Source organism: Cadophora gregata, assembly GCF_030347475.1.
Source record: "Cadophora gregata isolate MNR1 chromosome Unknown scaffold_3, whole genome shotgun sequence".
In the NCBI taxonomy this organism is placed as follows: Eukaryota; Fungi; Ascomycota; class Leotiomycetes; order Helotiales; family Ploettnerulaceae; genus Cadophora; species Cadophora gregata.
Window position 1 is genome coordinate 2,518,649 of NW_026695926.1, and position 11,915 is coordinate 2,530,563.

At 48.8% G+C, this 11,915-nt stretch overlaps 4 protein-coding genes across 4 annotated transcripts; 1 reads left to right on the forward strand and 3 right to left on the reverse strand.

Moving 5' to 3' along the window:
- Positions 1–62: 62 nt before the first annotated feature.
- ONS95_009360 (uncharacterized protein) lies at positions 63–4,051 on the reverse strand. The gene is made up of 3 exons (XM_058502949.1): positions 2,807–4,051; positions 1,911–2,118; positions 63–1,856 (listed from the first exon to the last, which is right to left on the reverse strand). Exons 1-3 carry the CDS (start codon positions 2,833–2,835, stop codon positions 612–614), a joined length of 1,482 nt encoding a protein of 493 aa, XP_058361881.1. The 5' UTR covers positions 2,836–4,051; the 3' UTR covers positions 63–611.
- A 3,344-nt stretch (positions 4,052–7,395) lies between these two features.
- Positions 7,396–9,275, reverse strand: ONS95_009361 (uncharacterized protein). Its single transcript, XM_058502950.1, has 2 exons — positions 8,222–9,275; positions 7,396–8,158 (listed from the first exon to the last, which is right to left on the reverse strand). Exons 1-2 carry the CDS (start codon positions 8,916–8,918, stop codon positions 7,740–7,742), a joined length of 1,116 nt encoding a protein of 371 aa, XP_058361882.1. The 5' UTR covers positions 8,919–9,275; the 3' UTR covers positions 7,396–7,739.
- Positions 9,276–9,668: 393 nt separating this feature from the next.
- ONS95_009362 (uncharacterized protein) lies at positions 9,669–10,545 on the forward strand (the record flags this gene model as incomplete). The annotated part of the gene is made up of 5 exons (XM_058502951.1): positions 9,669–9,683; positions 9,855–9,966; positions 10,054–10,191; positions 10,244–10,403; positions 10,461–10,545. The coding sequence occupies 5 exons, from the start codon at positions 9,669–9,671 to the stop codon at positions 10,543–10,545; spliced, it is 510 nt and encodes a 169-aa protein (XP_058361883.1).
- A 637-nt stretch (positions 10,546–11,182) lies between these two features.
- On the reverse strand, positions 11,183–11,647 carry ONS95_009363 (uncharacterized protein; the record flags this gene model as incomplete). The annotated part of the gene is made up of 1 exon (XM_058502952.1): positions 11,183–11,647. One exon carries the CDS (start codon positions 11,645–11,647, stop codon positions 11,183–11,185), a length of 465 nt encoding a protein of 154 aa, XP_058361884.1.
- Positions 11,648–11,915: the final 268 nt, after the last annotated feature.

The window sequence follows — 11,915 nt, forward strand, 5'->3', positions numbered from 1 at the left end:
TTCGCTCAGCACAGGTGACGGAGAAGCTTCAATGGAAAAGATATAACAGCTGAACACAAAGTCCTGGATTGTATTTTTTTCATTTACACATCTGCATGGTTCTGCGTCTACTCGTCAGATCTATTTGTCTTGCTGCCCACACTTCAGCGCACCGATTGCCCCTCCACAAGTATATCCATCTTTTTCCTCATCGTCCTTCTTCCTTCTCCTTTTCATTTCCTTCTCCATCTCCCGTATGTCACCCACGAAGTATTCCAACAAATGAAACTAGTTATGTCATGGGGTATCGTCCTTTTTTCTTTGATTCCTTTTCCGTTCCTTTCCCCTCCATCCCACCCACAGCCCACGCTAATTGCTCCTTCCATCAAACATACAAAGGTCTCAACCGACCCCAGAACTCCGCGCTAAATGCTCTTACCAAAATATCCCGAAAAGCAAAGGCAAAGGAAGTAAGCTACAGAGATCACTCGCTCCGCTCCAATCTAGCTCCTGGCTTATAGAACAATGAAAACGAACAATGAACAAGCGAAAAAATCGATCAACAATTTGTACAGATAATTTGTCGTGACAGTGACAGTAACGTGAATATGTATAGAGAAAGAGCAAGCAGCTCATTTCCCGATAATAACATCGCCGAGATATCCCATCTCGCTGAGAAGTTGCTGCAGAGCAGTCATTTGCTCGACCTCCGGCTCGAATGTGGTTTGATGCGTGGCACCAAATGTGGCACGGCTGGCTGATGTCGGTGCGAGCTGCGAGAGAGGAGTATCCTTTCTCAGGGTCTGTTCAGAGGCACAATCGGCTTCCGGGAGGCTGTAGCCAGTGAATCCTTCTATGGGGATGTCGGCCAGAACAGGACTGTAGGTAAACTCGTCACCAGAGCCAACATCTGCTGCGAGATCCACATCGTCATCATTGATATCAGATGATATGGAGTGTTCGGAGCTGAAGCTGAAGTGGCTATCTGAGGGGGAAGTGAGAGAGGTCGCCAGCGTTGAAGTGGAGAAGTGGGAGCGAGGAAGGTCGGCTGCAGAGAAAGCTGGACGAAGGCGGAGAGGTGGAGGGAGAAGTTCTTCTTCGGGGAGTTGGGGAAGGGGTTTTTGCATGTCCTTTGCTGTGCTTCCAGACCGTTGACGAGCTGGTGGAGAACGTAGACCTGCTGAAGGTGGAGGCGCAAGTGGTGTAATGCCCTTCTCCAAAAATGACATATCATTGAGTTGGCTAGCGAAGTTATCGTCATCCTCACCTTCCTCCTCGATCTCATCTGGGATCTCGAGAGTGGTTGTGTTGTAGGTGGTGCTCTCCTGTACAAGATGTCGTAATGGCGAAGGATCTCGAGTCTGCAGCTTCTGGAATGATTGAGGCGATGGTTCCCGCGTATGTGGTACAGACTTCGTCCTCCTTGCCTCCTCTCTCAAGTTTGGTGTGCTTGCATTTGATCTTCCATTATGGACCTTGCTCAGCGAGGACGACCGTCCACGGGTATCAATAGGGAGTGATGAAGGCTGACTTGGCAATCGAAGACCGAAGAATTGTCTCGGCGACCATGCCGATTTCTCGGGCTTTGGTGAAAGCGAACGCGCTGATCGTTTCTTCATGAGTACTGACGAGGATGTGTTTAGACGTGGTAGCGAAGGGGGTGGTGGTGGAGCTCTAGGTGTCATAAACTTGTCGGCAGGGTTCATCGTTTTGATATCTCCATTGGCCATTGAACTCATAGATGCGCTGCGATATCGTAGAGGTTGTACTTCGATTGGTACGAAAAGGAGGTTGACTGGTTGGCCTGGTAGATATGGACAAGCGGTGGTAGATGGTATCGACGGGTCGTAGTGCTCGGTTCCATCATCCAGCTCGTACTATATATGTCATGAGCCTCAACCTTTGTCAAAGTTTCGAATAGAAAAACATACGTAGTAATAATAAGTGGATCCCATCTTCAAACCACCTGTGCGTTTAGGACTACTCGGTCCATCCCCATCGCAAATAATATCCTCAAAAGTATAGCAGCCGCGCCACTGGGATCGTGACCGTCTGATGTCGCGTTCCATGGGATAATGTTTGGTGAAGTTGTCCCATGATCCAATTAGATGAACTGATTGAGTTGAGTGGGGGGTTTGACTGTGGTAAGTTAGCCAAGTGAAACAGGGATCGTGATGCTATAAATGGTTACGATCCGAAAATCCGTGGGGGAAGCGTTGCTCATAGATTGGAGATTGGTGGCAGATAAAGATGAAACAGTACATTTTCCCCCGCTCATATGACTTCGGATGGCCGCACAGAACTATAACACCGTTTGGTATATAGATGGATATTTGGGCTGGCACTTCAACCAGACAACCAATCTCCTAGAAACTGCTTCCGACCCCGAGTCGAGGAAGAAGAGGTACTTCGGATAAACTTGAGTGTCCTTTTGAAGATCAAACAATTGCGGACTACGCAATTAATGACTCAATGCCTCAAGCCCGCCAGAACACGAATGCATAGTCAGGCTGCGTATCGAATGGCAGTTTGCATGGCAGACGCAACTCATTCTTTTTTTGTACATCAGATGAGACTTGTTAGAGGTGAAATGTCTTGTTGTTCTCCCAAAATCCAATGTCCGTGTGTTGATTGCTCACAGCATTCGAAATAAGCTCTGGCAGTTGCCAGGTACATCTCGCGATATTTGAACTCTCACCCGATCGGTTGATCGAAAGTCAAAAAAGTATCTTCAAGTCATGAAGAATCTCGAGCAGGGGTAAAATGATTGCTTCATCGAAAACGCATCGAAAACAACAAACAATGCAAATCGGGGAAATGTACGTACATCATGAAAGTGATAAGTGCGGTATCCATATTGATATGTTTGAGTCCAAGGACCAGCCTGAGGAAGTATTAATATTAAGTTGATGGACGTTGAAGTTGACAACGACGACAAATTAGATCCAGTCTTTGGGAGGGTTTGGTTTAAGGTCTTATAGTAATGAGTGGTTGCATGCTCCGGGAGCTAATGTTGGGTTTCGAGAACTGCGTAGAAGGATTGGACGAAATCTGGAATGGAATTTCCTTTGCGGTCTTCGGATCCGTTTGAGATAGCCGCGAGGTTTGAGATGCGCGTATTTGGAAGGGTGATGGAATTGTGGTGAAGTTCTTCTGACCAGTAACAATGGGATTTGACGGAGGAAGCGCCCGTGATCGCTAGGATTGCCGGATTGAGCGCTTAGAGAACCGACGCTGAGGATTCGGGAATTGCAGTTGGTGTTTTGGATGTACAGGTCATGAGTGAGAGACGGGCTTATGCGTTACTGATGTCTGGAGATCCTTTTGGCGCTGAGATAGTGGAGTGGTAGGTGCCGCAGTCGAGAAGTGTTTGATCCTTAAACTGGTGCTGGGTATCCTGCCTTTATGGCGGGGCACGTACAGTACAGTATTTTGAACAGCAGGGACGAACAGGAGAGACAAACAGGAAATTGAGGAGGTTTAAGTGGATGGGATAGGTCAGTTGTGGCTCCTCTAGTGCCTCTAGTTGGTGGTAGCCTCGTGGAATCCCGTTGCAGCCGCCTCTAAGTGAAGTGGGAGCGGAGCTTGGGGGGACTGAGCTGGATCTGATCTCGAAGACCAAAGACAAGAACCATGTGCTTGTGGATCTGTATGGCCATGCAGAGAACTCAGACAGAAAAAGAGGTGGTTATGTGCATGGAAAAGCAGAAGAAGAAGGGGAAAATGTCTGATAGAAGAAGGAAGGAGCTCAGGAGAGGTCGAGAAGAGAAGAGATGAGGAAGAAGAAGATGCCATGAACTTGCCGTCCGTGAGCAACAGCATACAGTAGCAGCAAATGGAAGAGCATAGCTCGATCGTGGCCCCAATAGTGTCTGCCAGGCCCTGCCTCCCCGAGCACAGCACGACATACAGATTTCAATAGTGCCGCTGTGTGAGTGGACGCGAGAGGAACTGAGCTGAGTTGAGCTGAGCTGAGCTGAGCTGAGCTTGGGGAACAGGAGAGCGGAGAGTAAGGTAGAGGATCATCAAACAGGGCAAGGCTTTTCGCCAAGACAGTCCCCCAAGATCCAATCGGCGGCAGACGGCAAGTGCAGGGACGGCCAACGGCCAACCTGGGAAAGTTTAAGAGGGGAGGGTGGAGGATGGGAGGATGCGATGCGGTGCGGTGCATGAAGGCATGACAGACCTGCAGTGGATCACTCACGCAGCGGTGCCGGTTCTTCGTTTCGAATAATAATAATGTGCCATCCGAAATATGCTTGCCGGGCTGCAACTCGCTCGTCCACGTCCACGTCCACGTCCACGTCCATGTCCTCCCTCCAGCTCTCTCACTGCCACAGCAAATGAGCAGCAATCGCTGGAAGAAATGAGAGGGGGCATGACTTCCATGTCCCATGAACCAATTAAAGTGACAATCCATCCATCCTTTCGCCCATTATATTGGATGAAGCGCCGTCGCACCCTGACAGTCAGTAGTCAGTAGTCACTCAGTCAGTCGGTCATCGCTCGTCAGTCGTCTTTGCAACTCTCGGCAGATTCGCAAATACTGTACTGTACTGTACAGGGCCCGCAGCAGCCCCCATCCCATGTCCGCGGTCAGATCATCTCATTCCCTGCGCGCGAGCTTGTTTGGGAGACCGCGACCGCTTCAGCCATGTGCGGTGCGGTGCATCTCTGTGTCCTGTTGGTCGAAAGAGGTTCATCAGCAGGATGTGGCTGATGAGCGCATTCAGATGCAATTATTAGCTGTCCAGACCCTGATTTCGACGTCCCCTACGCCTACCTCGAAGCAGTCTAGTTGCTTGCCTATACAAGTACTTGTATTTTGCACTGCATGTTCCAATTCGTCCTTGCTTGCTTTTCCCCTGCCCTGCCCTGTTCTGCCGGCTGGATCGACGGTAGCGAAGATTCGGTTCTCACGCTTCATTCAGTAAGCGCACCAGAAGCCCCCCTTTTCCACTTTGGTTTAAATGAACCTTGAACGGGTACACTGACCTATCACTTCCCAGCCAACGACGCGTCCAACGCGTCCAACGCGTCTGAAGTTCGAGACTAAGGTACCGAACATGGCCAATTTTAATTTTAATTTCAACCTCTTTTTGGAAGGTTCAAAGTCTTCACAGCTCTCATCTCCCACCCTCTCGTCAGCCTGTTCTGCCGATAGAACCGATTGGTTCGCAAGCTACAAGACGACCTGCCCTGCAATTCTTTAGAGTTTGAGTCTTGCTACTTAATTGCGACGTTCCACTTCGAAAAGTCTTTCGCCAGGACTTGGTTTGTTTCAGAAGATCCGTAATCTGATGTCAGACTGGGGTTCTTCGGTTAGTTCCTGGTGCCGGCTCGGACAAGAGAGCACGACTTCACTGGTCCAAAGTTTCGTTTCCTGACTTGTGTCACGACGTGTGTTTGATTTGATTTTGATTCTGAGAAATGGAATCACGGATTATGCAGCTTTTCTCATGTCATCCTTTTCTTTCTACTCTGCTATAATGGTCATCTCATCTCTGGTTATTCAACCATGATCTATTAGATTCCGTCTCTTAGCTCATCCCATCCTTAATTTCTCCCCAGCCCACACTGGGTATTTGGAGGGTTGTCTCAGAACTGTCTACCTATGACAGATCCATGAAATCTCTGGTCTTGCATCGGTGTTGGATCAATTGTCCAAACTACCGAGAAGCTCGGTAATTCCTTCGCCCCGTCAACAATTGCTTTGTCCTGACACCCGAGAATTCGGGATCGGATTCAGGCTGCTGTCACATTGAACAGAGACATGGTTCATGTGCACCACATTTGCTCCCGGCATCATCTCGTTGATTGAATGTCCAGTCTTTTACAGTTTAAATGCGTGAGAATAATACGCAGGCTTCATCTCAGCCTCTCATCAATGTGATGGCCAAATTTGATGAATTATTGCTAGCATCTTGAGACAAGACGCCTTGCCATTCTCGGGTCAGGTATCGATCAAACTCCTTCTTTCTACCATACAGTATTCATCCTTTCCGATTCCAATCTTCTCAATGTAACATTCGGTCATGGTATCGGATGCACTTTCATTGTGTATTCAATCTACACCTCATTTGTTTACTACTGGCGCTTCTCGCGTTGTTTGTATTTGAGCTCTAAGCAAGCAAATACGCGAGTTTTGAGAGCGACACTGTCTTCTGACTCAACGTCGGCGAGATATTCCATTCCAACTGTATTACGTCGAATGAGGAGGAAGAAATGCAAAAACCAGCACATAAAGCACATAACCGAGGGCGCTGTGTCCCTTGCTACACTGGCCACGAGGATTCCGTCCTTCGGTACAGCATCCTATGGAAAACGCGTGGAAATACTGTACTGTACTACTGTGCTTGAGAGTACAATGACACACTTATAGGCTCCCGACATATGACAGACGCTGTCCCTCTTTCCAGGTAGCTTAACAATCTGTCCGACTTCGAAGCACAAGACGAGACACAGCGGCAAGAGAAACGTGTTTTCTTCCCAAGTCGGCGGGTTTCGTTTGATTCTCGTGCTTCGGCGTACATGTATTTCCAGCTTTGGAGTCTCTAACTTCCCAAACACCTGGGACGGATTCCACAGAGGTCGAAAAACCTGTCTACTGCACTGTATCACGACATCCCCAGACTTTTGTCAGTCCATTTCATTTTCGAGCCCTGAAAGTGGCCCGTAACCAGAAGAAAAAATGGAATAGGAAGACGGCTTAACAGGACAGTATAGTACTAGATGAAATCTCTCCCTTTCTCTCTCTTTCTCAACATTAAGGCATGCTGTAGGGAAATTTGAGGTCAGGTGACCTCCACTCGCTCACTTGTGTCAAAGTTATTTCCATGGATGACTTCCATTACCACCACCGCGGTTTCAGTAGTCCCGAGACGAGCAAAGCTAAGGCGAGTTACCCCCGCGAGACGAACCCGAGTTCATCGCGAGATGCATGAACTGCTCTTTCCTCCCATCCCACCCTCCGCCAGTAACTTCGATCCTATCCGATCTACTTTACCTTTAACATTCAGAGTTCTTATTTCCAACTCTTATGTCTACTTGCAGCAAACTCTAAAAATCAAGAACTCCCCTTCTAAAGCAAGACAAGACAAGAAAAATGTTAATTATTGGGAAGGGGAAAAGCTTCCTCATAAGCGTTTTATGTTGGCCAAGAGTAGTGCTGAAGGTTCGACAGAGTAGCAATGCAGGATTAGGTTGATATCCGCTGAAGCGAGTTCTGTAACGGGGAATGACTCGATGAACCGAACCTTGACAGCACCTTACTCAATGCTACTTGGTTTCGCGCAGAGCCTCCGGTTTCTTCTAGACTCGAGATTTATCTAGCAATCCCATGCCTTCAATGCTTCCCGCAAGACTTGGGCTCACTCATTCACTCACAGCTGGATGCAAGAAGCGTGCTCCAAATAGATTGACAGGAAAAGAAATAGGTATATTATTATTATTAGGTATCCAGCACCTCTGGCCTCGCAAGACAAACAGACATACAGCTATTCCCGCCCCACGTCTGTACATGTAGTTATACACATATCAAGCAATCCAGCCAGCAAGCGTGCGTGCAAAGTTTATCAGCACAAACCCTAAACGCCCATCCATCCAGCCATTCAATCCAACCCAATACTGTAGTACCTCCAACCAAAACACCCCTCGTGAACGAATGACGAGAATGAGAACTTCCCAAACCGACAACAATGCTGCGCAGTGCCTGCAAAATATAGTACAATCAATTCTCTTTTCGTGAAATGCAAAGCTCGTCACAGCTCAACTTTATCAGCATCAACCTTAAACTGCGCTGCTTTCCTGTCCCTCGCATACCGAGAACTCGTATCACCCTTCCACATCGTGCCCAACAGCCCATCCCAAAACGTAAAGAACGGCTGCGAGAAATTCGACTTGATGCCCCAACTCTGGTGGTGGATATCATGGTATCCCGCATTGTTGCTCGTGATGTGCTGGATCGGATCCCACGGTAATGCGTACCCGCAGTGGTCGTCGACGGTCTTCAGAGTCGAGAAGCCGAAGAATGCCATGCCTTGGCGGGGTGTGAGACCAGCGACTTTGTAGGCTATGCTTGCGCCGAGGGTGTCGAGGAGGAAGCCTTCGAAGGGGTGGTTGTAGAGCGCGCCGTAGGCGTAGGGGACGTAGAGGCGGTGATGTCTGGAGTGGAATGTTGCTAGGTTTGGTTAGTAAACAATTTACAGTTACCAAAGCAAGAGGACCAGAAGAGAGGGCTTACTGTAAAGCCACCGGTTGACGTGCATAGCCCGGTGGAGGAAATACTGCCAAGTATCCACGATGACAATCGCTAGCAAGAACTGCATCACAGGCACAATGTACCAGTACAAAACCTTCGCAGCGGTGATCTCCCAGCTCGCAAACGTCGCCACCGGTGCTCCACTAACAACGTCCAGCCCAAGGCTCAAAGAAGGATATCTGCCACCTGCAAGGAACCCCGCCAACACCGGATGTGACCCGGACATATTCTTCGAAATGGCCGCCGCATTGAGACCGATCAAGCCGAGGAGCTGCGGCAGAGCTCTCTGCGCAATCCGTAATCTAGTCGCCCAACAAGCAATGTCATATTCCCCCTTCCCAACCAGATCCTCTGGCTCCGTCAGTCCCATCAATGCTCCCACCGCCGTCTGGATAATCTGCTGTATGATAACGTCGCGTGCCACTTCGTATCGGGAGACATGATTTCTCTTGAGGATCTCGGCGGGCGTGTGCAGTCGGTATTGTGGCCATACGTCGTAGACATCGATGAGGTGGAAGAACATAGACACTACCCAGTAGACGGCGACTGGGACGACCAGGCATAGGTAGTAGTCGGGTAACCAGGAGATGAGCGGAGGCGCCGGAGAGAGTGTGTAGGCGGGCAGAGGTGGAAGGTCGTTCATCGCAGAAGCGTTGGCGGCAATGCTGATGTTTGCCATTGTAATTATTAGGAAAGTGAGTATGGCCGGCAGTTATCGTGGTGCGCACGAAAGGAGAGTCGAATGTGGAGGAAGTTGCAAAGTGAAAGGAAGGGAGCGGAGTGAAGTGAAGTCAAGTAAAGTTTGCTTTGTATGATGGATGATGGGAGTCCTCGCTCCCGCCACAGCAGTCAGTAATCGGCGCCCTATCAAATCTCGCTTAAGCTTTTTCTATCCGTCAATCCCGCGATCTCCTGTCAAAGAGCCTCCTGACTTTCTTCCGGTCTAGAAGCAATGAGGAGTCTTGCGGAATGCATTCAGCGGTGAGGAGAAAGTTGGTGTTTGTTGTTCAACCTATTGTTTCTATTCAATCCATAATAAACTGAGAAATGCATCCCCTTTTCACTGCTTCTTAATTTAAACATTGTTGCACGGCACTCCTTTCCTCACTTCCTTCCCAGCCCCACCAGCCTCATGCATTCCTGGTCCTATCCAATTCCGTCTTCCCAGTCTCTGGGCTCTGGGCTCACTGGGCTCACACTGACATGTGGCAAACTTGATGCCTGAAGGTTTCAGGCTGCAGTGAGTGAGTGCTGCTGGTCCACTCTAACCAGTCCTGGACAAGCTCGCTTTCTGCCCCTCCACAAAGTCTTCCGCGATTTTTCCAAGTCCAGCCCAGCCCACCCACCGCAGAATTGCAGATTAGAATTTCCCTCTATCTCAATCTCTCCGACAAATCCTCACACATCTCCCACATACCAAACCGCCAATATGATCATTTATAAGGTAAGAAATGCTGCCCAACCCGGTCTGATCCTATCGTGTTCTGCCAGAAAATGACCCCGCTTCTGCGACTTGCTCAACCACAAGTGGAGTTGGAGAACATGTGGGGGATGGGATGGAATGGGATGATTTGGTGATATGGGATCAGTTGCTGACCACGTATGATAAATTTAGGATATCATCACCGGTGATGAGATCATCTCCGACTCTTACGACTTGAAGGAGGTCGATGGTGCCGTGTACGAGGTCGACTGCGCCATGATTACCCTTGGCGCTGTCGAAGTTAGTACGTATACCTACATCTATACCGATACAAACTGTGGCTTGGAATGGGGATATGGATACAAGATACACCGCTGATATGGGGACACAGACACTGGTGCCAACGCATCTGCTGAGGAGGCCGAGGAGGGTGTTGAGGATGGTGCCGTACAGGTCAACAATGTTGTCAACTCTTTCCGTCTCAACTCTACCCAATTCGACAAGAAGTCATATCTCAGCCATCTCAAGAGTACGTCTCTTATTTCCCCGGCCAGATATACAGTTGATTAACATGGTGGTAGCCTACATGAAGAAGGTCAAGGAGGCTTTGAAGGCAAAGGAAGCCCCAGAGGAGACCATCACCGCTTTCGAGAAGGGTGCTCAAGCCTACGCCAAGAAGATTGTCGCCAACTTCAAGGATTACGATTTCTACATTGGCGAGTCGATGGATCCTGACGGAATGTACGTCTTCAGAATCCTCCCGGTACAATACTCAGATTTATACTAACGTATCTCCAGGGTCGTTCTCATGAACTACCGCGAGGATGGTGTCACTCCTTTCGTCACTGTCTGGAAGCACGGTTTGGTTGAGATGAAGGTCTAAAGGGGATTTAGGCTTGCATCTGGGGTTTCTTTTTCATTGTTTTGTGCTCCCTTGAGCAAAGTAGAGGCATTGCATATAGCGTGCATCTCTTCCTCCGATCCTTCGATATCAGACCCAATCCAATAAAAAGTACCGTCCTGCCGTTCATCCTCCAAGTATTGCAACCTGTGGATGTCTTTAAGAGATGGAGCACAGGAAAAAATGCAAGCAACGAAGCCAATTTCTTTGGGCGTGCTTGAGCAAGCTCGAAGTATGACAATGTTCATTTTCGCCCTCTAATGCTGCGATATCTGCCCAACCGACAGGAACTCCTTCTGCGATATCAATTTTATGAAATGAAGGCCCTTTCCTGTTATTTGATCTCCTCACGAAATGCGAACCATTTGGCAAGTCGTTTTGTCATGTCGATAAGCGAGCGGTGCGTGTGCTGGTGCAGGCGGTCATGTTTGCCTTCTTGAGTACCGCACAAGTCTCCGTCCAGTCCAACGAGACTTGCCCTTTGACCAGTGCTTACATTCTCGGATCGTTGAGAAGTTGCGATGTCTCCCAGGCTTTCCCACAGATCATACTGCCTCTCTTAACGTAGGAGATATCTGTCAGTTGGTCATCAAGGTCACCTCCGCATCTAGTAAGTATGTCAATACTGGTAACTCTCCCTTCTGAGCGGCTCGATCCAGGTGTTGCCCTTCACCATGCTCTGACGAACCTGCTGAAGCATCTCAAATGCGAAGTCGGGGATCTCCTTCTCCAATCGCTGGAAACGCGAGCTATAGTCTGTGAGGTCGAGAGGATGTCCCTGGTAGTTTGGGCCATTAAGAGACAGGATAGCTTGTGCGGCTAGTGTCCGGAAAGGGTCCTCGTCTCGAGTGATGCGGAAGATGAGTTCAACGTGATCTGGGGTGAATTCATCAAACAACTCGAGCTCTCGCGCCCTCTCTTGCAATCCCTTCTCCAATTTCTTGTAAAGTAGCTCGCAGAACACCTCACCCAGAGCGAATCTGTCGGCGTACTCGATAATTTTCATGCATTGCCGAACTGGCATCGCAAACTGGCTTTGGTTGAACTCAGGAAGGCTGCCATGGAGCATGAATTCAACAACCATTTCGAAATCCGACACTTTATCGTCGAGAAGCTCCAACTTCTGCTCTTGCGCTTCCTTAAAAGCACCTTTGAAGCAACGCTCAAAATATTTTTGAGTAATAGCAAAGCAGGTTCTTTGGCAGATTGTAATGCTTCTTCTTTTTGCCAACGTAGATATCTACCTTAGGACCTGAGAGCATCCTGTACAGTGTATAAATGTTAGAAGGTGAGACTCTTATCTTATGGAGCAGAGAGAAAGAGACGTACTTGAGATACTCTGAGGTGGTTGG

What these genes read in the sequence shown, in the direction of transcription:
- ONS95_009360 (XM_058502949.1), bottom strand. Translation starts at nt 2,835, where the DNA reads ATGGATACCGCACTTATCACTTTCATGAT. An exon ending in GCACTTATCACTTTCATGAT is followed by an intron (nt 2,119 to 2,806) that starts GTACGTACATTT and finishes AACTTACCACAG; the next exon opens with TCAAACCCCCCACTCAACTC. An exon ending in GATCCACTTATTATTACTAC is followed by an intron (nt 1,857 to 1,910) that starts GTATGTTTTTCT and finishes TGACATATATAG; the next exon opens with TACGAGCTGGATGATGGAAC.
- ONS95_009361 (XM_058502950.1), bottom strand. Translation starts at nt 8,918, where the DNA reads ATGGCAAACATCAGCATTGCCGCCAACGCTTCTGCGATGAACGACCTT. An exon ending in CGTCAACCGGTGGCTTTACA is followed by an intron (nt 8,159 to 8,221) that starts GTAAGCCCTCTC and finishes AACCAAACCTAG; the next exon opens with CAACATTCCACTCCAGACAT.